The following is a 25,002-nucleotide window of genomic DNA, read 5'->3' as shown; positions in this document are numbered from 1 at the left end:
CCTATTGTGTGGTTACTTACTTGGCTCAGATGTTTCTATTATTATTTGGTAAGTGTGGAGTCAAATGACCTGTCATTTTAATGTCCCAAGGGTAGCCTTTTTCATTCTTTTAATGTAAATGTAGAATTTTATACTAATCCTCAATTAATTTCTCTGTGTTATTTGAAGTATCCCACCATACAAGAACTTTCAACACGGCATGATGAAAAAATCATAACTGTATGAAAAAAAAAACCAACTAAATAAATATCCCAGTCTATTACATGACCCTTCTTGAAGCTTAATTTTATTATCTCTAAAATTGAGATAATATCAAAATCATAAGGTTATTGGGAAGAATGAAGCAAAAGTAATGGGATATTATGCTCTCAAAAAATCTTCCCTGGGGGGTGAATTTCTCTTCAACTACTCACGACAATTGGCCTCATCTTGACCATCCTGGCAATCTTGATGGCCATCACAGCGCTTCCAGTTGGGGATACATTTCTTTGGTTGGTGGCACTCGAATTCAAATCGGTCACACTGCCCAAGCTGTGTGGGAGTGGAAGCAGCAGTAACATTTGCTAGAAAAGAAGATTTTTTAAAATCACTTTTTAGTGTTGAGAGAGCTGCTCAGCAACTGCAACCAACTTAATGTGTTAGGAGGTTACAGCACTTTAGGAATTATAGCAAGGATCTGAAGACAAATGTCAGCTTTGGATAAAAACCTCAGAGTGACTAGACGCGGGCATCTAACTTTGCTCTCGTAGGATCCCACTATAAGAAGAAAGAGTGACAAAATTTTGGAAGCTGGAAAGCAGACAGACAGTGGTAGGTGACTAAAGAAGCCATAGGAGGCTGTATTCTATCCTAAGCTGTCAAGAGAGAAAGCTAAGAACCAGCAAAATCAACATCACAGAAACCTCAAAAAGCTCAAAAATTGTATCTCAACTAGGGGCGAAATAGAAAGTTACAATAAAGAAAATAATTGAAAGACACGTAAGAAGCAGCTAGACTCTCTATGACCCCTCCCCCACTAGCTCTGGGAGGCAATCACTCTGTACATAGCATCATAGAAGGCTAGAGAAATGCTTTTTGGAGTGGGTAAAAAGAACTCTGTTTAGACAGGCATAGTTGGGACTTGAGAATGTGGTACTAAAAAGAGGGGATTAAACCTACAGATTGCTGAATGCAAAGGAAGATCTTTCTCCTCTTGCTCAGAAACCCTGCCAGTAAGACCTATATTCTCCAGTCAGGAGACTAAAAATCTTCTATAGAAAAACTGACCAGCCTCAGAGACAAACCCTAAGGTAACCCAGATCAAGAGTTCTCCAAACAGCTCAACAATGAAACTCAAAGTTGACAAGCCTACCCATGTGTGCAGAATTTCTTAGCAGTATTTTTAGTCCCCAACCTTAAACACAAGCAAGCAGCTGAGGAAAGCTTTTGACATGAAAGACAAAAACCAATGTGGACCCCCTCCCACTGCAAAAAAGGAAATGTGGAAGAAATGGAGACTTTGTAAGAAATCTTCAAAAAAATCTTTAATATGTTCAGAAAGAATATATTTATCCATGAGAAAAGGACAAGATGCCATAAAAAAAGCAGGATTAAAAATTGTACTGTTCTTAAAATTAAAACCATGACAACTCAAATGGAAAACTCAGTAGAGGAGTTGGAAGATAGAATTGAGTAAATCTTCCAGAGAGTAGGAAAAAAAATATGTATGTATGTATGTACGCACGTATGTATGTATGTATATATGTATGCACGTATGTATATATATATTTATATATATACACACATATATATATGAAATAGAAAATATTAGAAACAAAAAGAGGGCCAGATCAGAAGATCCAATATATGAATGACTAGAGTTTCAGAAAAAAAAAAAAAGAAGAAAATATCATAAATGAAATATTTCAAGAAAAATTCCTAAAACTAAAATACGTAAATTTCCAGAATAAAAAAAGCCTATCAGTGTCCACTAATTGGACAGAAAAGGACCCATATCAAAGTACATCACTGTGAAATATAAAAATACTGGAGCCAAAGGGAAGATTCTATAAGCTTCCAGAGGGTAAAAACAGGTTACATCAGAAAAATCAAAATCAGAAAGGCTTTGGATTGCCCAAGAGTTGTTTGAAGAACGGTAAAGCAATGCCTTCAAAATTCTGAAGGAAAATTATTTACAATCTATAATTCCAAACCCAGCCTAACTATCAGTCAGGTCTAAAGACAGAAAAGAAGAACATTTTCAGACAAGCAAGACCTCACTCTCATATACTCTTTCTCAGGAACTTTCTGGAAAATGTTCTCTACCAAAACATAGGATTAAAAAAAAGAAAAATTTGGGATATAGAAAACTAATATTCCAACACAAAAGAGAGCTAAAGTGAGTCCTTAGGATGATGGAGAAACAACAGCCCAGAAGACACCTGTGTCTCAGGCATGAAGGGCAACCAGCATGAACCAGAGCAGCAAAACTCAATAGACTGTCCTTCAACTGTCCTTCAACTGTCCTGGGCCACTGTACCATCACATTTATCTGACAAAGCTACTAGAGGGTGTGCTCCACCAAAACAAGGGAGTAAACCAAGAAAAAGCAAGACACAAGATCCATGAAATGGGGAATCTAAATCACAAAAAAGCAAAAAAAATTCCGAGAAGGGCAGTGAAGTCCCAGGTCAGGGACATGCCGCAAGCACAGAGAGGAGAGGCCCAGCTGTGAGAAGGGAGATCACCAAGAGAAACACTGGCGCTGAGGAATCATTTGACATGGTTACCTAGTGGGAAGTTATTTTTAGAGGCCACTGACAGATGGAAAGCATTAGCAAATGGTACAAAACAATCTGAGTTAACAAACAAAAAAAGCAAGTATTAAACTTTTGGATATTATGTGTATTCCATAGTTTTAACTGGATTTCCAACCCTCAGAACCACTCTGCTAAAACAGGTACCTGGAGAAGAGTGGTAAAAAATGAGGCTAGAAAGCTAGGTCAAGGCAAATCATGGCACTCATACTTGGACAATAAAGGAACCATCAGAAGGTTCTAGTACTGGCAGAGGATATGCTTGTGTATCACTTTGTGGCTTCTTGGAAGATAAATTGAAAAGGGGATAGACTTGAGGCAGAGAAACCAGATAGGAGACTTTTACTCTGAAGAAATAACATCTGAGCATTAGAGACAACACCAATCTAAATTTACACAATGTACAAGAAAAAAATCACAAAAGCTTAATGAAATATCTAAATAGCAATCTGCTCACTCATTGGATTAGTCAGAATTCACTACAGTTTATTAATGTCCTAGTCAGAGTTTCAATAACTGAAAATAATTTTGAGAAAAGAATTATCAAGCTTCTAAATAGAGAGGTAGGCCTTAGAGGGAAAAGGCAGAGATAAAAGCTTTTGTTTTGTTTTGTTTTGTTTTACAAGTAGTTTTAATTTGAGAAGAATTTATGGGATACCAACTATATGCCTATTATTGTGGTCAGCACAGTGGTGTATTCAAAGTAGTATGCAGCATGATCCCAAAACACAAGGTACACACAATCGCTATGGAAAGAAAAGATTTATATAGATGAAATGATTAGGAAGTGATATAATGGCAGATCATAGTAAGTATCAAAAGATAAGTTGATATTGGAAAAGAGATAAAAAAAAAAATCAGTTAAAGCAGGGAACCCCAGACCCCATACTGCAGACTGGTACTAGTCCGTGGCCTGTTAGGAACTGGGCGGCAAAGAAGGAGGTGGGCAGCGGGCGAGTGAGGGAATTTTCATTTGTATTTACAGCTGCTCCCCAGCCCTAGCATCACTGCCTCAGCTCCACCTCAGATCATCAGGCATTAGATATTCTTAGCAGCACCGGTCCCTGGTGCCAAAAAGGTTGGGGAGCCACTGAGTTAAAGGACTTAATGAAAGCTCCATGGTGGAGGGGCTTGAGAGAAGACTAATTCCCTCCTTGTTGGAAGCAGGAATCTCAAACTTCAATGAACCTAAGGATCATATGGGAAGCTCCTGGGTTCCACCTGGAATTTCTAATTCTATGTTTTTTATAAAGATCCCAAATAATTCCATTACGGGTGGTCTGTGTGCCACATTTTGAGAAATACTGACAACATATCGAGGTCTCTTTTAGCTACAAAATCCATGCTTCTCTCTGCTCTGAGGAATAGTGGGTTTCACAGAGATGGAAGTAGGAGGACAAAGTCAAGGATGGCAAAGGTTTCTGAAAAGGCAATACTCTGAAAGAATATAGGCAGAGAAGCAGCATGTCTGTCCAGAGTGGATGAGGAGCCCAGCTTGGCGGATGTGAGAAGTAATGGCAGGCAAGGGGTGGTCAGCTCACACAGGGCCTTGACAATAGGACTCAGGGGTGAGGATCTAGCTCCTGCACAGAGGAAAAGAGGAAACCACTCATGATTTTAAACAGGGCAGCAGTGAGATGAAAACAGTATTAAAGAAGGAAAATCAGATAGTTGACCTAGAAGTTTGCTAAGAAAAAGCATGGCAAATAATTGTCAATTCTCTTACAATAATTGAGTTTGAAATAAAATCCTGTTTAGGAGAGGGCGCAGCATCCTTACCTCTGGATTTAGTTAAGGACATGCGCTAAACGGGGTCTCAAAGTTCACCCAGCTTCCAGCAATATGGTTAACCGCACAAACCTTCAGCTGCCTCTCCGTGTTCAGCCACTAGATGACAGTGCTTACCCTTCATTTAGTAGGTCTGGCAACTAGCAAGTAGGAAAACTGGGCTCTCTCCTAAGAGTAATATATGCACGAACACCTCCCCATAATTCTCATTGTAATTTCCTGCAGAGAAGAAAGAAAAGGTGGCCCAACCGCAGCCAGCGGGGAAAGCAGGGTGGCTGCCCTTTTCTTGCAGGAAGATCAGAGGGAAATTATAGATGATGAGCTACCCCAGTTCCAAGTCTCCATGGGTCTCTGCTCTGTCGGTGAGCAGCAGCCTGGCCAACGAGCAGAGTTCCAGAGATCAGGGCATCAGCCCGGCCATGCTGTGCCCAGGATGAATCCCTGGAAAGTCCTCTCTATAAAAGCAGGTGTCAAGGGAGAAGCCAGGGGCCAGCACTCACCAGGTGAGGGGCAGACTTCCTCATCCGAGCCATCTGCACAATCTCGGTACCCATCACATACCCAGCTGTCCATCACACAGGCCCCACTGCTGCAGCGGTAGTAATTAGGTGGACACGTAGAGGGCCCAGGAGTGGGGGAGGGAAGAATATGTGAATCTGAGGAAAACACCAAACAAGGAAACCCAAAATGTTATGAGAAGCTTGATCTCAGACCAAAACGGGTCCCAAAACAATTGTGGATATCTCAGTTTTAGCTGCAGCAGCCCAGTATCAAGCAAAGTTCTGAAGAGTAGCTCATTTAAAAATCATTTATAATGGGATGTCAGAATATACTTTTTTTTTTTTTTCGTTTCTTGGAGCAGATGCACCTTACTTATTTTATTTGATTTAGGCTAATATTCAGACGAATGTGCTTTTGCAGGGGCTTGTGCAGGCTGATGGAAGGAAAGTGACTCAGAATGCATGGAGAGAATTCCTTCTGAGTCTAAACACTGTTTTGGTTCACATTATACCACAACTACCCCAAGGCCTGGTTCAGAGATAAGAAAATCAAAACTGAAAGGGACGAGCATACATTCCACTTCAGGGCTTCTCAACTGCATCATGGCACACATGGCATCTAGAGAGCTTGTTTAAATGCAGATTCTGACTCAGGAGGAAGGTCTGGGGTGGGGTTGGGGAGTCTACATTTCTAAACAAGCTCCACAGAAAGACAGATGTTGCTGGTCTGCAGACTAAACTCGGAGTAGCCAGGCCCTAGGGTTCTTACTGTGCACTGCAAAATATGGAATTAATACTCCTAGAAATGGAAGAAACCAACCACCGTGATTTTCCAAATGGGAAGAGGATAGAACTCAGAGAGTTACCCCTCCCCCAAAATATCACTGCCTAAGCCAGGCACTGAGTGTCTTCATTGTGGGGCAGAGCCCAGGACCTCTTACCTCCACAGTCTCTCTCATCAGACCAGTCCCCGCAGTCATTCTCCCTGTCACACTTCCACCTATTTGGAATGCAGTGGCCATTCTCACACTGGAACTGGAAGTACCGGGAACAGTTTGGGAGTTCTGTGGGGTTTTCTGAGAACAAACACACTATCAGTCCTTTGCCCTGCACCAGTGTGAACGTAAAGCTCCAAATACACAGCCTCCTCGACACCCAAGTTCCGGGGCAGCCTGCACATCCCTCCCAACCAGAGAAAGATAAGGCAGCTTCTTGGACCCAGTGGGTGACCAAAAATACATCCATAAACTCAACAGAAGCCCATCCTCCCAGACCCCAACTCATGTTTCTCTGACCTACACTTCTATATATCTTGCAAATGATACTCGAGTTCTTAATTTTGATGCTTTACCAAAGGAATGACCTAACTATTGATGACAACACAATGGTGATAATGATGTTATTACACTGTGGTATCTATTACTTATAGGGGAGGAAGGGGAAGCACACTCCTCCCATAAAAGGAAATATTTATCATAAATTCCTTACCTACTATATTCCTTAATACAGAATGTGAACTTCCAGATGGGGAAAGAAAAGGAAATGGAATAAACATCCCCTAACACCTACTCAGAATCAGGTTGCTACTTCAAGACTCAGTTCCATGGAGATTCAAGAATTGGCAGGAAGTACTGCTGAGGGAGGAGAAGGCAAAGCTAGCACGAGTGTGCTGGTGAGCATCCCCTTTATAACGACAGGGACCACTGTAACCCAAAGAGAGGGGTGAGAGGGTGCAGACCTAAGACCTTCTTACCACAGTTGGCTTCATCGGAGTAGTCGCCGCAGTCATCCATCCCATCGCATTTCCAAATCAAACTGATGCACACTCCATTCTGACACTGGAAACTGAACTCATCACAAACCTTGTGGAATTCAGGGTCTTGGGCTAGATAAGGAACAAACATCCATGAAACCCAGACTATTTCCGTATCGAGGAGTTCAAGGTAGTAACGCTGCTTGGAAACAAGAGCAAAGAGTAAAAGGCCTCCACCAAGAGACTGTCTAAAGGATTTCTTGAAAGAGAAAGTCAATTGAAGGCCTAACCCCCAGTACCTAAGAACGTGACTACATTTGGAGATAAGGTCTTTAAAGAGGTAATTAAGGTCAAATGAGGTCATTAGGGGAGAGCTGCAACTCAATATGACTGAAGTCCTTATAAGACGAAATCAAAACAGACAGGCATGGGGAAGGCCAATTGAAGACACAGAAAAAAGATGGTCATCTTCAAGTCAAGGAGACAGGCCTCAGAAGAAACCAACCTTGCCAATACCTTGACACTGGACTTCCAGCCTCCAGAACTGTGAGAAAACACATTTCTGTTGTTTAAGCCACCTAGTTTCTGGTCCTTTGTTATGGCAGGTCCTTTGTTAATACAAGTACCTACTACATGCAGGGCAGTTTTAGGAATGGGGCTATAGCTGTGAACCAGACAAAGGCCCTGCTCTCATGACACACACATTCCAGCAGGGGGAGACACACAGGAAAATTAACGCACAGTGTGCAAAGTGGTGGTAAGTGCTGTGAAAACCACTGGAGCAAGCCAGGGGGCAAGAAAAGCCTGTCAGGAAAGGCAGCATTTGAGCAGAGATCTTGGTTATTCTTCATCTTCCCGTTATTCATATATCAGCAACTAATAAACACTACTTCTGAAGCAGCAACAGTAAGCCTTCCTCAGAAAAAGCAAGACTGGACACATAAACAGGACCTGTAAACTAGATAAAAGTGCCTCCTCAGGGTGGCCCCTCCTTGTAGTTTCTTCAGTGAATGCCAGTTACCCATGGTTCCCCAGCCCACGGCCTGCCCCACTCACAGCATCCTGCAAATGCTGCATCCTCATCTGATCCATCTCGACACTGGATAATCCCATCACACACCATGGAGTGAAACAGGCACTGCTGGCGGTTCTTACACACGAAGTCCATGAAGCGTGTGCAGAGGGGCTCTGAAAGCGGTCCAGTGAAGAAGCTGTGAGCACTCGGTACAGATGTACATGCAGGAAACAGTAGTAACAGCCACCATTTACTTAGCATTTGTTTTGTACCACACCCTGACCTAAAGCACTTGACATAAAAGCACATCATTAAACTCTCATGGTACTATTATGAGAGATTTTATTGTCTTGTTTTCAAAATGAGAAAACAGGAATGGCAGCATTAAGTATTTTGCCAAGAGCACACAGCTGATGAAGGTGGAGCCAAAATTGAAATTCAAAGCTGTCTGACATCACAGCCCATGATCTTAATCTCTATTAATATAATACTAGCTCTCTAATAAGGGACTGGTACACTTCTATGAAGGACTGGTGTTATGGACTGATTTGTATCCCCCTCAATTCATACCTTGAAGCCCTAATCCCTAATGTGACTATGTTTGGAGATAGGGCCGTTAAAGAGGTAATGAAAGTTAAATGAGATAAATACTATTAAAAGAAGTAAATGAAGGTTAAGTAGATAAAAATGGTGCACTGATCCAATAGGACTGGTGTTCTCACAAGAAGAGACAGACACCAGAGATGGAAGGCCCTGAGAAAACGCCATATGCGTCCATATGAGGCCATAGTGAGAAGATGGCCTTTGGAATTGAATGGCAACATTGGCTGGTCTGGGTCTCCAGCCTGCCAGCCACCCTGCAGATTTTGGATTTGCCAGCCTTCATAATCACATGAGCCAATTCCTTAAAATCAATGTCTCTATATATACATCCACATCCTACTGGTTCTGTTTCTCTGGAGACCTTATCACAACTAGAGAGCAATTCTCAAGACTTTGCAGGTCACTCAGTCTCAATTACAACTACTCAGTTCTTTCACTGTAGCACAAAGGCAGCAAGAGACAGCATGTAAGCAAATGGTAGTGACTGTGCTCAAATAAAACTTCACTTAATAGAACAGGGTATGGGTTAGATTCCCCCAGAAGCCAGTTTACCAACCCCGGCACTATTACATCACTTCTCAGCCTAGATTTCATGTTAGAATCACCTGGAGCACTTTTTAAAACTTCCAATGCTCAAGCCACACTCTAAAAATTAACTCGGAATCTCTGGGGACAGGACGGGGATGAGACCTGGTCACCATAAGCCTTTAAAGTTCCCTGGTCACCATGAGTTCCAATGGATAAACTCATGGATGAACACTCCTGACCCAAGACATTCTTTCTAGGTCTAAAGAAAACTGGGGATAAAAAGGGTCACGCAGACTCAAAATGTTACCAGAGTGATAATCAGTGACATGAATAAAACCAAGAAAGTAGGAGAAATAAGTATCCAATTCAAAATAACTGGCTGTGTCACAGAACATACTGCAACTAAACAATAACATTTACCCAACTATGACCTAATTCCACAATCACCCCTCTTCCCACTCCACTATCCTTCACCTAGACCAAGGCTCTCTGTCATGATCAGCCTCTCAGAGTCTTAGTCAAGCACTCAGCATCAACTTGGTTATAAGCTAACTACAAGTAGGTACAGAGGAAATGAAAGGATTTAGTCCAATACATGCCCTTCACTCGTAACCACCACGTGGTTCCCTAGGGCAGAGAGAGGACTCACCACAGTGCTGCTCATCTGAGCCATCTGAGCAATCCTGCAGACCATCACAGTGTTTGCTAGATGGGATGCAGGTGCCATTCGGGCAGCGGAATCCATTGCACTTCTTCTCTGAAATGTAATTCAATAATAAAGAATAGCCAAGAGGAAACAGGCAGGCACTCACATATATACATTGTTGGGAAGGTATAAATTTGTACCACCCCTAAAGAGGGCAATTTGGCAACAGCTATCGCAATTACAAATGTTTATATACTGTGACCCAGAAATGCCTCTTGGAGAAATGTAATCTACCTACATAAGTGAAAAATAATGTAAGTACAAGGTTATTCACTGCGACACTGTTTATAATAGATTGAAAACCACCTACATGTCCATCAATAGGGGACCTTATAAGTTATTATACATTGGAACACTAGACTGTCATTATAATGAGACTGAAAAAGCATACTGTAAATTACGTCCTAGATATACAGTTATGTGAAAAACAAGGTACAAAACCACATGCATAGATTACTGTCTGTGTAAAACTGGACAATACACAGTATATTTAAATTTGCATATGTGAACAAAAATATTCTGAATACATATATAATCAAGGTTTCCTTTGGGGACAAGGTGGAAATTGGGAAGATGGGTAGAAAAATGTCTTGTATGCCTTTTTATACTTTTTCCATTTTGAATCATTTTAATCTGTTACATACTCAAATAATTAAGTATGTATGTTTTAAGAAATGTAAAAGAAAAGTTTTAGTGAATGGAATAAAGGAGAACATGAACCCTCATTATAAACCCTGGTTTTTAAAGCTCTCTTAAATCACTCACCATCTTAATTCTTCAGGAATTATAAGCCAAAGCCCTTTTGGAGAAAGTCTGTCTAAGAAATGTTAAGAACCTTAGGCTTCTCACTTAGCATGGAATTCTCAGCACCAGGTCACCCTTTGTCCTACACAGAGAGCTGCTGCCAGACAGTAGGCTTAGCCATCAGTTCTAGCAGGTCCGTTATGGCCACTGCAAGCCTAACTCAGTAAAATAGTTCTAGGATGATCAGGCATAAGGTGAGAAAATATTTTTTAATTCTGTAAGAAGTCATCATTCCTAGGAAATCATTTGAAGGACATCAAACAGAAACACTAAATGAGTACCATGTGTTGGGGAAATATTTAACCACTAAAGTTTTTAAAAAGTATAAAATTAAAAGTACACGAGATGACTCTCACTCATTAAATTAGAGAAAACAACTAAAAAGTTCAAATGTAATATCAAGGGAGACTTGGGTAAACATACAACATTACTGCTGGAGATGCTTTTTAGTATAATCACTTGGAGATGAAATCCAAAAGCACTTAACAAGAACCATTGAAGTCAATCAGAACTTTTAACCTGCAGAACACATTCCAGAAAGTAGTCAGCCCTCCATATTCATAATTCATGTCTGAAGATCAATCAACCTCTGATTGAAAACTCTAGGTGGCTGAATCTGAGGATGTGGAACCCACAGATACGGAGGGCTAATCAAGGCACTTGAGCATTGGCAGACTTTGGTATCCAAAGGGGTTACTGGAACCAATCCCTGGCGGATACCAACAGACAACTGTATCTCAAAGGAAAAATAAGCCTTTGTTTCTAAGGGCATGAATTGTTTTACTATGCATAACAGTATAAAACTAAAAACACTTGAATGCCCAACCAGGGTGCAACAAAAACTGTTATAGTAATACAAAGTGAATGTGCATCTGCCATAAAAATGCTAACTACAGAAAAATACAGAAATGTGGAAAAATCTTTGTTTAATATTGTGACACGAAAGGAGTATACTATATAACAACATGTAGACAATGACTACAATTGCATGAAAATTTGGAATGTATGGTATAAAATAATAAAAAAAAAAACACATTTATTGATTGGTTTCTACCCTTGGTTACTGCCATAAAGCTCCTGAAACACTTGTAATTTCCAGGGTGATAGGAGTGTCTTTTGTTCTACTGAGGTGACATTTGGTAGGCTACTGGATAGCTTTAAGATGGGGGGGCTGGTCACCAGAAAAACCATGTCATGATTAGAGGCTTAAAACTTTTCACCCCCCATACTCTAGGAAGGAGAAAGAAATGGAGACTAATCAATCAAGCCTATGTGATGAAGCCTCCATAAAAATCCCAGAAGTACAGGGTTCAGAGAGCTTTCGGGTTGCTGAACACATGGAGGTGTTAGGAGGGTGGCACATGGAGAGGGCATGGAAGCTACGTACTCTTTCCCCATCCATCTGGATGGTCGTCTCTATCCATCATATCCTTTCATAATAATCCAGGAAACTTAAATGTTTCCCTGAGTTCTGTGAGCTATTCTAGCAAATTATCAAACTCTAGGAGGGGGTTGTGGGAATCCAGATTTATAGCTGATCAGTCAGAGAAGTACAGGTAAATGTGGGACTTAGGACTAGCATCTGAAGTAGGTGGGAGGGAGTCTTGCAGGCCTGAGCCCCTTAACCTGTGGGAAATGACTCTATCTAGAGGAAAATGGTGTCAGGATTGAGCTAAACTGTGAGACATTTAGCTGGTATTGCAAAATTGCTTCATGTGAAAAACATATATTTGGTGGCTAGGAAGTGTCAGAAGTATTCTATGAGTGTTGAGAGCAGAGGAGAAACATAAGGAGCTTTTCCTACAGACAGCAAAAGGGTATGCATAGGGAACCATAGAAATATTTGGTGTAAAAAGTATTTTATATATTGTGTTTTTGTGGCAGCTATTTTGTGGTTAATTTCTATTGTGAAGATGACTGACTATCTCAGAATTCTTTCTTAAATTAATTACACTGAAAAATTCTACCTTTGAGGTGGGGAGCCATTTTCCCTGAGGATAACAGAGAACCCTTAGTCATAAAGTATGCTATTCACACAGGAGCTGTTGCCTATTTTTCTGGCAGAACACTGGTAATGTGACTGTATTTAGCATTCTGGGTAGGTTAGTTGGTTTCCATTTCTTTTCTTCAAAGCTATTATAAAAAAGCAGTGAGGCAAACTGCTTGACTGAGAATCAAGGTTGTGTAACACACCACTATCTACATATCACATGGTGACGCCACATAGGAAGTGAATGGGAATGTTTAGCTGTCAGAGTGGGTACACAGGCACAGAAGAACAGTATTTCATTTCCTGTTGCCTCTTCCTGAACAGCAGACATTGTGAAAGCTCCAGGTGAGGGCCAAAGCATTTGTACTTACCACAGCTGATTGGATCCTCATCAGAACCATCTTGACAATCCATGTCACCATCACATGCCCACCGCTGAGGGATGCAGTGCCCATTGTGACACTGGAAGTTGGAGGCCTCACAGGTATGATAGATGGCTGCCAGCAACAGAGAAGAGAGAAATCATCAATGTTCCCTTCATTTCTGCTCCCCCCAATAACCATCAAGAGACTCCCTGAAAAAGGATTATGCTAGGTAATAAGGCATAAACTGGAGCATCTGAGAATACATCTTAGGTGAGGATGCAGGCACCTGGGGCTGCCCTTTAGGTGGAGTGCAGCCTCCTGAATGGGCAATGACTTGAGTTGATAGGCTTATAAATGTTACACAAGCACATTCATTTTCTACAACAAAGAATCATTCCCCTTTTACAGATGAAAAACAGGCTCAGAGAGATTATGAAACTTGCTCACATTCACAGAGATAATTAAGTAATAACACCATAGCTGTCCAAGTCCAAAGCCCATGCTGTTTCTATGCCTCCTTGATACTTTATCTTCTAACATAAATCTTCTCAGTCCTCCAGATTCTGCAGCGTAAGGAGAGGTAGCATGTGCTCAGGAGACTGAGTTCTAGACCTGGTCCAGTCACTGTTTGGGGGCCTCAATTTCATCAACTATATTGATGTCTAAGGACCCTTATAAGCTCTTAAAGGCCATGCTTTTATAATTCTAAATAAACTACCCAAATTCAAATGTGAAAAACCTCAGGTCAAAGAACATAAAAGATTTATCCAAAATATCAAAGAAAACAGGCCCCAGAACCTAGAACTGTCTAACTTACTGGACAGTCTAGAGCAACATCTGCCAGGCAACAATACATGGCATTCAGTACAATCATTAAAAGAAACAAGAGGCAAATGAAACAGAAAGTCACTGTTATAAATGAATAGCCTCATCTGCACACATGGGCTGAGGCTGCCTGGAAGTCTTTTAGAAACATCTCAAAACCTTGGTCAAAGATAGTTCAAATGCATAACATCTGCCTCAAACCCAACCAACACTACTAACCTTAGGCCTTCTCCACCAGATTTCCCCTTCCTCCTTTGAAACAGAAAGCTGTTTGTGTCTGTTCATTGCTGAATGAAAGCCATGTTTGAAAGTTGGTTACAACTGGCATAAAATAATATAGCCAAGACGGATGGGCTCTCTGTTGGTTTAACTGTGTGGACAGGATGTCTTCATGACAGAAGGCAAAACAAACACAAGTGGGTGTGGAGCGTAAACTAGTTATTTATTCAATCAAGATGGTTGGCAATACTTATTGCTCAAGGGTTGAGAAAATTGCCTTCCAATGCCCTCTAGAATTTCTACTGAATTTGAGGCTATTTTTTGTAATAGTCTGAAATATAAAGAACCTGATTTTTCAAGCCATTTTAAAATAAGTGGTGGTCTATTAACTGCTATCTTCATATTTCTCTAAAGACCAGGGCTAAAATTGGTAGCATGCAAACAAGTCTGTAGAAAGTCTCAATATTTTACAACCTTTAGCACTCAGAATCCATTAAACGTCTTTTTAAAATATACTTATCTCTGATAAGAGGAATTAAGTGTATCATGAATGCTACATGAGCTTTTGCTCCATTAACAGCCATTGCCTAAAATATTTTTGATCTATTACTTTTACAAGTCTGACAGCACTTAAAAAAATTCCTCATCAAAGCCTTGCTCACTTTCATAAAACATACCGTTGCCTAAACTCATTGCCATACTGATCTACTTGTTATTATTCAGTGTATGCATATCGCTTTTAATTGAAAACAATTTCAGAGTGCTAATGGAGTTTCCAAATGACAATTCTAGGAGGCACGTCTGAGATCTCAAGATTCTATCACAGAAGAAGCTGAGCTAGGAAAGACTGACCAGTTTGCATAATTTCATTCACGTGGCCAGGTATGACTGTAATGCTTAACACATTCTCTTCTGAATTTTTCTGTCAAGTAACTTATTAGCTCTCTGACACTAAGTGTCAGATAATTAACATATGTTCAGTTAATATATTTTTTTAATTATAAGGATGGAAGAGATTGACTTTAATACAGACTAAAGAATTTGAGGAAGGAACAGTAGAATCCTTTGCATGACCGCATTCATTGTGACTGTAAGAACAGAAAGGTTAATGAGTAAATGATCATGAAATTAGAATATCAGCATTTCTAATAGAGGAGATTACCCTACAATTTACTCTCTAACTTGGACAGATCTTTTCTGATTCAGTAAGATCCTCTATATCACCTGATCAAAAGCATTAACCAAATAAAAGTGGGGCAGGAGATGTGAATTAATTACTATGATGAGGAAAGCACTGCCCATTTTTTTCAAAGCCCTATATTAATTCACTAAAGTGAATGAGGAAAAGAAATGCTAATCTCAACGCAATTTGAATGATAACAAAACAAACAAAAAACAAAAAATGTAAAGCAAAAAGAAAGGGTACTGAAAACTAAAAGACAGATTTGAAAAAGAACCAAATAGAAATTCTAGATATAAAAAAATATAGTCATGGAAATAAAAACAACTCAGTAAATGTGTGAAAGAGCAGATTAGATCCAGCTGAAAAAAAAACTGTTGCACTGGAAGAGAAAGCTGAAGAAGTACCTTAAATTCTAGCACAGAGTCATAAAGAGACAACAACTATAAAAACAAGAGGCATGAATGACGAAATGACACAGTCCAACAAACGGCTGTTGGTAATCACTGAAGATAAAACCAGAAAAGTAGCAGACATGGCTGAAAAGACAGTGGCTGTAATTTCCCAGAATTGATGAAAAATATAAATCCTCAGATTTTAGAAGGAAAACAAGTCTCAAGAAGGATAAATAATTCCATACCTAGGTAGATGAAACTGCATAACAACAACAACAACAACACCCCTCTGCCACATACACACACATGCACACACACAAAAACTAAAAACTATAGAGAAAAGAATGTCTGATTGTTGTTCAAAAGATAATCAGAAAGGAGAATTCAAATCAATACAAAATATATCAGAAGGAAATGGAATAATTCCATTAAAATACTTATGGAAAATTACTATAAACCTAGAAAACCAGATACATCTGTATTCAGCATTGAAAGTGAAACAATGTTTATATAAATAAAACCGTTAAAGAGTTTACCACTGACAGTCTCCTGCTGCAAGAAACACTGAAGGATGTACTTGGAAAGGAAGCATTAGATAGAAGAAGCAAAAGTGACTGGAGAATAGGTAGATACCTATAAATAAATGTGGTTACTAAAAAATAGTAACAATGGCTAATTTCAGGACTTTAAAAATATAAAATTAAAATGCAAAGTATTTACTAAGTATGTTGGTAATGAAACTGTATGCAGAGATTAGAATTAGAGTGTTCAGAAGCCCTTGCAGGTCTAGGAGAAAGAAAAGATATTAAGCATACACATAAGAAGCCTGAGGGCAACAGCTAAAAGAACAAAAATCAAATGTTTAAGTTCAAAATCAACGCAGAGCGGTAGTGAGAAAGGAGTAATAATAATAATAACAATAATAATAATAATACCCTCAATCCCATGGAAAGCAAAAAGGAAGGAGGAGGAGAACAAAGAAAATGTAAGCACAGACCACGCATACCAGCTGAGGCCAACAGGAAGTCAGCTGTCCTTGACTTATTTTCTTTGGCTTTGCACATGACTTAATTTATTAGGTCAACAAAGGAAGTGACGCGCCACACATCTTAAGCTCACATCTGACCTCCAACTATTTTGAGATGATGGAGAAACAGAATCACCTTTAAAAAGTTTGGAAGAACAGCTACTGGAACAAGGCTGCAGTTGAGGTGCAAGCACTCTACATTTTCTCCAGTTAGCCCTGCCAGAGAAAACCAGAGATAAAATCAAAAGTCTATGACAGGGGTCCCCAATTTCTGGGCTATGGACCAGTACATGGCCTACTAGGAACAGGGGTGCACAGCAGGAGGTGAGTGGTGTGCAAGCAAGCAAAGTTTCATCTGTATTTGAAGCAGCTCCCCAGCGCTAGTATCACCACCTCAGCTCCACCTCAGATCATCAGGCATTAGATTCTCATAGGAGCACCAGCACCCCCCAGCCAAAAAAGATGGGGAACCACTGGTCCATAACAAGCTGCCTCATAGAAATGAAGTTGTTAATTCATTCTGGAGGACTAGCACATGCTTCTGAAACACAAGTTTGACTAATGTGGTTGTGCTAACAAGATGTTCAATCATCCTGCAATTTACAAATTGAAATGCCCAAGTGCACCCAACTAATTTATTAACCAATTATCCATCTAAACCCAAAGCTTCCAAACAGCATTCTAATGCTGTCAGGGATGACAGTAGTTCCTTCATGGACCTTGGTTTTTCCTCCTTCTTCAGTCCATGCTCATATATGGAGAGAATTTTCCTGCAGTCCTTCCAGAAGCAGAGGTGCAGACACCGAGACTGCATCACAAATGATATGGGGGAATTTTACAAGGAAAGGGAATCAGTAACATCACAGATCATCCTGTATGATGTAGACATTTGAGGAGATCCATTTACTCCTCAAAGGGAACATAAGGTCATGTCTAAACTGAAACAGATGGAGAGAAGCAGTTGTCAACAAAGTCAACAAAGTTTCTCTGAACATATACTCTCTAGTCAACAAAGGTTCTCTGAACATGTACTCTCCAGTCAACAAAGGTTCTCTGAACATGTACTCTACCAGGCTAAGCACTGGGAGGATACAAACGAATAGAAGATAGAGGCCTTTCAGGAATCATATCTAAACCAAAGCACAACACAGTTAGTTATGTTTAAGTTTGGGATATGGTAATAGATCTAAGTTTTTTTTATTTGTTCTTACAAATAAATAAGCATGCTTGTGAGCTCCCAAATCCTGGGCAGTATAGAAACTGTTATGGTACTACAGGGACAAGAAAGGTTAAGGCACAATATTTCAAAGTCACTCCACTATTTTGTAACAGTAATAATCCATGCCAGATGAATGAGATGTTGACTCCTTAGTGATGAATTATAAAACAAAGTCTGATTTATCATGGTGTAAAGCATGGCTGCCTTCATTATAATATGGTTAAGCAAAACACCTTTATCTCCGTCACTGGAGGGATTTAAGATAGAACTAAATGAGAATTTTTAGAGGAGGCTGCAGAGAAAATTTACTCATCAGGTAGTAAATTTTTTTCTTTTTCCACCACAACTTCCCCAATTCCTTGCTTTACCTCATTCTACCATAATGTACATGTCATTCACTCACTCATTCATTCACACAATTAAAAATAGTGCAATAAACATGAGTGAACCTATTACCCAACAGAAGAATCAGAACATTACCTACACTTTATACCACCTAGCCTTCCTCTGATATTTTCGTGTTGTTTCCAATTCCATTTTTAATGAAATCTTAACCCAAACAGGTATAAGCATAGTTTAAGTTTTCACTGTTTGGGACACCCTCTGATATTCCATTTGAAAACAAAAGATAGTTCAGTGCCACTCAGCGTATGGTCCCAAAACCAGAGGTCAGGCTGTAAACTGTTTATTATTGGTCCTGAAGAAATATGAAACTTGAGCCAGAATGTAAATCAACTACATATCACTCAAGACAGTTTAACTCAGTTAACATTTTTTCATAGCAAGACTCTCTCAATGAAGAAAGCAGAAGATTTACATTTTGGCATAAGCTCATCATAGACCAACTCTTTGAGAAGCACTGAACTAGCTGATTTCTAAGACCCATTTCTTAGAGCCTGGATTCTATGATGATGTAGGGCTTCAATGCTCACTAGCACATGAACAGATAACAGCTGTTAAGAGTCCAGGAAATACTGACCAGTACAGTTGGCTTCATCAGACCAGTCCCTGCAGTCGTTGTCCCCATCACACACCCAGGAGGAGCGGATGCACATGCCAGAGCTGCAGTTGTACTCATCGTTCCGGCACTGGTGCCTTTCTGTAGGCGAGACCACACAGATGTGAGGGAAAAGTTGGCTCGGAATTCTATCTTGTGTCAAAGCTACTAAGGGTCAGAGATGCACCATTATCTCATTTTCACTGATTATCCAGAAAGAGCATGGATGCAGAGACTTAAACCAGGGATATAAAGTCATCGAGGCCGGTTTCCAACTATGTGCTGCAAACGGTGTACAGATGTGTTGAGATACTGACACCTCACACTCTTGCCACTGGTTGTCTCTAGGCAAGAGAAGTCTGTCCATTGATCTCAGTGTATTTTATGAATATCATCATTTTCTATTCTTGCTATGATGGAAAGAAGTTTGGAAAGCAACTTCTAGTTGTCCAGAAAGTAGAATTTTTAAGAAACAGAAGAATTCTAGAGACAGAGACAGAGCCTGTGGTTTCAGAATAGGAGTGATAAAAACTCTTGAATGTGGGGATCAATTTGAGGTGTTCAGCTTGGGAAAAGTGGGATTGCTGCTGTACTTCCAAAATAGAGGAAATGTGAACTTGGGACTTTCTGAGAGTAGAGCTCCAGGAATGGTGGCTGGTGGGCAGTCTCTAGAAGGGTGGAGGCCTGGGGCAAATGAACTGGTGCAGCCTGATCACAACTTAAAAGGAGGCTGCACTGGCAACATATAGTGTAGGCCCTGAGGATTGCATTAAAGAACCTTCCAATGGAATTTTAAAGATTCTAAAAGAATAGTAGTAGCCAACTTTGGAACCCGAGGTGGCTACCTCAGTTGCCTCACTCAAGAGACAGGCTGATGGCAAAGTTGGTGATTCAGTTATTTATGAGGAAACCGTCCGGAGACTGACGAAGAGAACCTAGCTCTGAGGAAAGGACGAGCTGAGACCTTGGGATGCATTCAAGATACACCAACATGATGGGCCATGAATGAAAAATCTGAGGGCACTGAAACTGTTTAATAGTCAAATGTGAGTCCAGTGAGTGAGGAAGATGACATCAGAAACATGTAACCATGTGGAGTTTCCTTTCTACCAGAGCAAAACTAGCTATACACTTTAATCCCCTCAGACTACTGAGAAGGAAATAGGAGGATTGAAAGGAAAATAGTTGTGAATCCCAAGGACTGTTTTCTGAAATTCATATTTATATAAAGATGAAAAAAAATTCTTCTTAGAGCTGGCTAGGAGCATTTCCTCTGCTGCCCTTGGCTCAGTCCCTGTTGAGGCAAACTACCTGCTCATGATAAAGCAGGCCTTGCTCGTAAACTTGCCTGGATATGCCACTAGCAAGGCCACCCCGACACAGCACAAAGTATCAGGCCTCAGCCTCTCTTCCCTTTCATGCCTGTGATTCCTCCAATCTGGTACACTATGTGTACTGCATAGTGCTTCTTCTTTCAACAGTCAGTGACTCTGGGTTTGGTACCAGAGCCCGTTAACTGAGACAGGACTTGTGAAACTGACAGGGCAGTACTGTGCAACTGGAAGGGCATGGGGAACATGGGTTCCAGTTCCCCATGCTGACACGAACCAATTGTGGCACTTCGAATAAGCCCCCCACCCTCTATGAACCTCGGTTATTGAATCTGGAAAGCAAAAGGACTGAACTAGAGAATCCCTATCATTCGTTGTGATTCCAACACACTATTTTTCTAAATATAAAAATTTTTCACTCAGAAAATAGATGTTCAAACAATGTTTGTACCATCTATTGACTTCTAACAGAGTTTTCTGAATTAGATTGGTTAAAAAAAAAAAAAAAAAAACAGTTCACAAAGATATAGATCTGTATCCTCAGGAGTCTAATCTCACAGCCACTCAGAGATGTGGCCCAAGTGTATGGCTGCTAATACCTGCCTGAGTTCATTTAGAAACCTCATTTCCTTACTATCACATTCACTCTCACGATAAAGTAGGATCTATTGCTTTATCAATGAATCAATCCTACCATGCCGACAGAGGTGATCACGCAGCTGGATATCATAAGTCCCAAAATGGCTTTCAGAAATCCTCCATTTCCAACCCATCCCATCCAATAATACAACCCAGTGAGCAAGGGTGCTGCCCTCTCTGGAACAGGGTTCCTGGACATCATGTCCCCTTACCACAGTGACTTTCATCGCTGTTGTCTCCACAGTCATCTTCAAGATCACATTTGTAGGACAGTGGGATACAGGTCCCAGACTCCTGGCAACGGAACTGGGTATCCAGATCACAAATGGTAGTAGCTAAAATGGGAAAGAGAGAAGATATAGTTAAGTACAATTAATTCACCTCAAATACAAACCTCTCACTGGAAAACGATTTTAAAAAAGAAGGAAGCAGATTTAATTGCAGCAACAGAAACAAAACTGCATGAGAACCTGAAATTCACAACCAAGGGAGATAAGGGCCTATCCTTCCATGGACAGCTTCCAGATCATAATAGGGCTGAGAAAAGTAGGAAACCGGCATCTGGCTGGGAGAGAGTGATGGGCTCGATTACCTCCTAAGATCCCCTTAAACATGAGGTGTCTCTCTACTTAAGTTGCGGAAATACCTTTATCTGGAAAATCAGCATTAGGAAGCCCAGTTTCACATACAAAGCCACCATATAGGTAATAGAGGTAGTGTGCAGGTAGAATTCTGCAGCAGGAATCTGGGCCCTGAAATCAGTAAAGACTGGGTTTCAAATCCTGGCTCTGCCTCTTTCTCAAGCAATTAACTTTAACCTCTCTGTGCCTCAGCTTCCTCCACATTAAAATGAGGAAAAGTTAACATGGCCAAGTGCTTGTGATGACAGAAAGACTAGATATAAATCTTAATTCTGTCTATAACTTACTTAACTATTCTGTGCCTCAGTTCCCTAGACTGTTAATACCTACCTCATGGCATTATCATGAAGGTAAATAAGAAAACAAGTTTAGGATTTTGCCAATTAAATAGGATGTAAATATAATAAGCCCCAAACAAATGTCACTTCCCTCCCTCGTCATTCCTCATGCCCTTCTGCATCAGAATGAGTAGAGAATTAGATTGTCTTCCTCTTTTAAATAAGAATTATCTGGGCTTAAGCACAGCCTTTAGAACTAGAGAAAGAACCCGAAGAAAGATTCTGGGAAGAAAGGCTGCTCTGGGGAGCAGCTCATGTATCAGGTGCAATGTGATGGTGGTAGTGGCAGGGACTGCCATAAAACTAAAAGCCAATGGAAACGCTGCAGTCAGACATCCTTGCCAGCTCTTCTCTGAGGCTCCATTTCTTCTCTGTAAATGAGCTCGTGGTGGGAGTAAGGGGATAAATGCAAAAATGACAAGACTGTAGGGGATTCACGTCAAAACCTTAAACGCCTGACAACTACCCAGCACAGGAATCTATTTAAGAGGGAGTGAGATCTGCTGACAACATCCCTCCCACATCTCCCTTTGTCTCCACTCCTCCTGTCTTCCCTGGCAGCTGACAGGATGTCTCATTTAACTTCCCAGACAGTAGTGGCCCATCATGGCCCATCCCTCCCCTGCAGACCTCTAGGAGGGGGTGCCTCTCGCCATCATAAGTGCTGATCTCCTCCTTAATGAGGGAAACACTACAGGAAGGCACAGATAAGCACCATAACTTTGGTTCCTAGCCTCCCCTTTTAATCTCTGCCTTCTTCATCTCCTCACCTCTACCATATCTGACTAGTCTGGGCCTGAGCCAAGTGGGATTGTGAGAAAGCAAGTCTCAGGCTCTTGGGAAGGTCGATTCCAGCTGACATTTATACCAAATCAAGAAGAAGTTAGAGCCAGCTGCCCACTTCATTCAGAGGAGGAGCTTAAACTCTATGTGGAAACACAGGAGACTGGTAGCAGACCTCAGGGTTGGGTGAGTGGGCAGCACCGCCTAAAGATGGAGGGATGTGTTTCTCTCAAAACACTGAACCAATCTGATATCCCAGCTAGTCCATCTACTAGAAACTAAAGCTCAGGGACCCAAGGAAAAATCTCTAGCTATTGGACATGAGGTCATCAAGTTTATATCCCTCTGCTTCTACTATGCCTAATCACATCTGGGCAATTTTCTTGGAATGTGTAAATTCTAAGAAGCATCTCTTCTCCCACCCTATTATGTAATAAAGTCCCTTCCAGAATCTGCTCCAATACTATTAACATTTATTAATGTTTTCGAGGAGCTTTGGCTAGTCCCCGACAAATATCACACCCTCTGGAGACTCTGGTAGGTAGCTAGAGTTTTATCAGTGTCTACTTTGCAAAAAAGAAAAACACGCAGAGACTAGTGCTCTCCCAAGTCTGCCATTCGGGAAGCTCTTTTCCTTAAGTGAGAAAGGCATCCACTGAAGCCAATGAAAAATGATTTAGGAAAGGTTTGATATAAAACCTCCAATAAGAAAAAGAAGGCAATAGATAGAATTGCAGAGCCAGATGAGTTCAATGAGTTGATTGCTTCTAAAGTTGCTTTCTGGGTAGAGTGCCATGGGAACTTGGCACAGGCTCTACAGATGGCAGGCCAAATATATCCACCAAAGGCAAGATGAGGACATAGAGCCAAAAGCCATCATTAATCTGTTCTTACAATACAAAATGATAAATGAGCTTCTGAATTTCCAAAGGTAAAATATTTGAAAGAGGAACTTCAGACTGTTTTTTTCTGGCTTCCTAGTTCTAGTTTTTTTCCCATTCGATTCATTCTGCCCAGAGCTTATCTTCCCAAAGGGAAAATCTTATCATGTCATTTCAATGGCTCTCAACTGCTCTTCTGACGAAGTCCAAAGGCCCTTGCTGCTCTAGGCCCCACACACTAATCCAGCCTTCCCTTACCCCACTGCTCCCACTCAAGTTCTCAATGACCTACCCACACCAGTTTCCTAACCAAGCTACATATACTCTGACCTCTGGGCTTTCATACATGCTGCTTCCTTGCCTAGAATTTTCCTCTCTCCACCTCAGCTTGATTCACCTCTACCCACCTTTCAGGGCTCTTCAGGTTTGATTTGGGTGCCCTGGTGCTTCCCCATCATAGCACTCATTGCTCTAACGTAACTGGCTATTTGCTTTTCTGACATCCCTTCAGGCATTAAACTCTGTGTTCACCCTGATCGGTAATATAGCCCCAGGCCCAGCAAAGGGCCTGGAACCAAGAGTCTTCTATAAATACTTATGGAGTAAATGTATGAACATATTATTGACTGACAGAGGGCAAAGCACCTCCTTCTAAGTAAAAATTAAGTAAAGGGAGCTAAAATTTGTGATAAATGAATTATCCATTATAAATAATTATTTGTTTGTCTTTAAACCCTGCTAAACAGAATCATATACTTTAGTAGGTAGACCTGAGAAATTATATAGTCCAAAGATTACATTTATATGCACACATAACATAACACATTCCAGACCAAAGTAGGCATCACCAATAAAGAAGAACAATCTCTCTGGAGCCTGGCTAGCAGCCAACACCAACAGATTGCGGTGGTTTACAAGGAAAATCTGTTCTCATATCTGAAAAGGCTGAATATTGAACTTACAAATCAAGGACTGTCACCTGGTCACTGCCCCAGATCACCAGTGGGCCACAGTTAGAGCCCAGCTTGCCAGACTCCCAAATAAGTTCAATTTCAGCCACATGATGCTTATTTGTAAATCTCTTATAATGACATAGTTAACTTATGTGGGTTTGTTTTTAACTAATAAGATATATCTAGTTGGATTTGGAATTGTGTATTCTTTGTGTTCTCCAAGCCCCATCAGCTTAAATGGACATCACCGATCACAAGGGCCAGCCAGCATCCTAGATTGTCAGCCCCTCCTAGGAGGTGACCAGTCTGCTGATAACAGTAAATGCTTAACAATCCAAAAACTTGGCCAAGCCAGGGACTCACGGCAATTTCTCTCATCACTCATGTCCCCACAGTCGTTGTCAAAGTCACACCACCAAATGCTGTTGATACAATTCCCGTTGCTGCAGCGATACTGGTTGAAGAGACAAGTGTTCTCTAGCCATCCAAGGTAGGCAAGGGAGGAAACAAAATCAATATTATTTTTACTGATGGATCACAAGACCTTCTTTTTTTAGTTTCCATTTCTCTTCCTCAAATAACATGCCTTACATGATAAAGAAGAAGAGGGGTGGTAAACACACATACATGCAAAGATAGAAGCCTCTGACAGAGGCCTCCTTCTTTCCTTTTCTAATTAAAATTAAAGAAGAAGAGGCAAGCCAGAGGAGCATTTAGAGGTGGTTAG

The 25,002-nt window shown here is 40.7% G+C and overlaps 1 protein-coding gene across 3 annotated transcripts in view; it reads right to left on the bottom strand.

Moving 5' to 3' along the window:
• SORL1 (sortilin related receptor 1) overlaps nucleotides 1–25,002 on the bottom strand; it is a 153,249-nt gene that overhangs the window by 28,354 nt on the left and 99,893 nt on the right. For 2 of the 3 annotated variants that reach the window (XM_039874715.1, XM_039874717.1), the window contains exons 23-32: nucleotides 24,639–24,752; nucleotides 20,892–21,014; nucleotides 18,692–18,811; nucleotides 12,854–12,979; nucleotides 9,632–9,739; nucleotides 7,893–8,024; nucleotides 6,837–6,968; nucleotides 6,025–6,159; nucleotides 5,084–5,239; nucleotides 414–563 (exon numbers count right to left, since the gene is read on the bottom strand). In XM_039874715.1, coding sequence (XP_039730649.1) covers nucleotides 414–563; nucleotides 5,084–5,239; nucleotides 6,025–6,159; nucleotides 6,837–6,968; nucleotides 7,893–8,024; nucleotides 9,632–9,739; nucleotides 12,854–12,979; nucleotides 18,692–18,811; nucleotides 20,892–21,014; nucleotides 24,639–24,752 — 1,296 coding nt within the window. The remainder of the gene's footprint in view (nucleotides 1–413; nucleotides 564–5,083; nucleotides 5,240–6,024; nucleotides 6,160–6,836; nucleotides 6,969–7,892; nucleotides 8,025–9,631; nucleotides 9,740–12,853; nucleotides 12,980–18,691; nucleotides 18,812–20,891; nucleotides 21,015–24,638; nucleotides 24,753–25,002) is intronic. The other variant, XM_039874716.1, reaches the window with a different exon arrangement.

The sequence above is a fragment of the Pteropus medius genome, unplaced genomic scaffold, assembly GCF_902729225.1.
Source record: "Pteropus medius unplaced genomic scaffold, Ma_sr-lr_union100, whole genome shotgun sequence".
Lineage (NCBI taxonomy): Eukaryota > Metazoa > Chordata > Mammalia > Chiroptera > Pteropodidae > Pteropus > Pteropus medius.
Note: the sequence above shows the minus strand (reverse complement) of the source record. Positions and strands in the feature narration are given on the sequence as shown.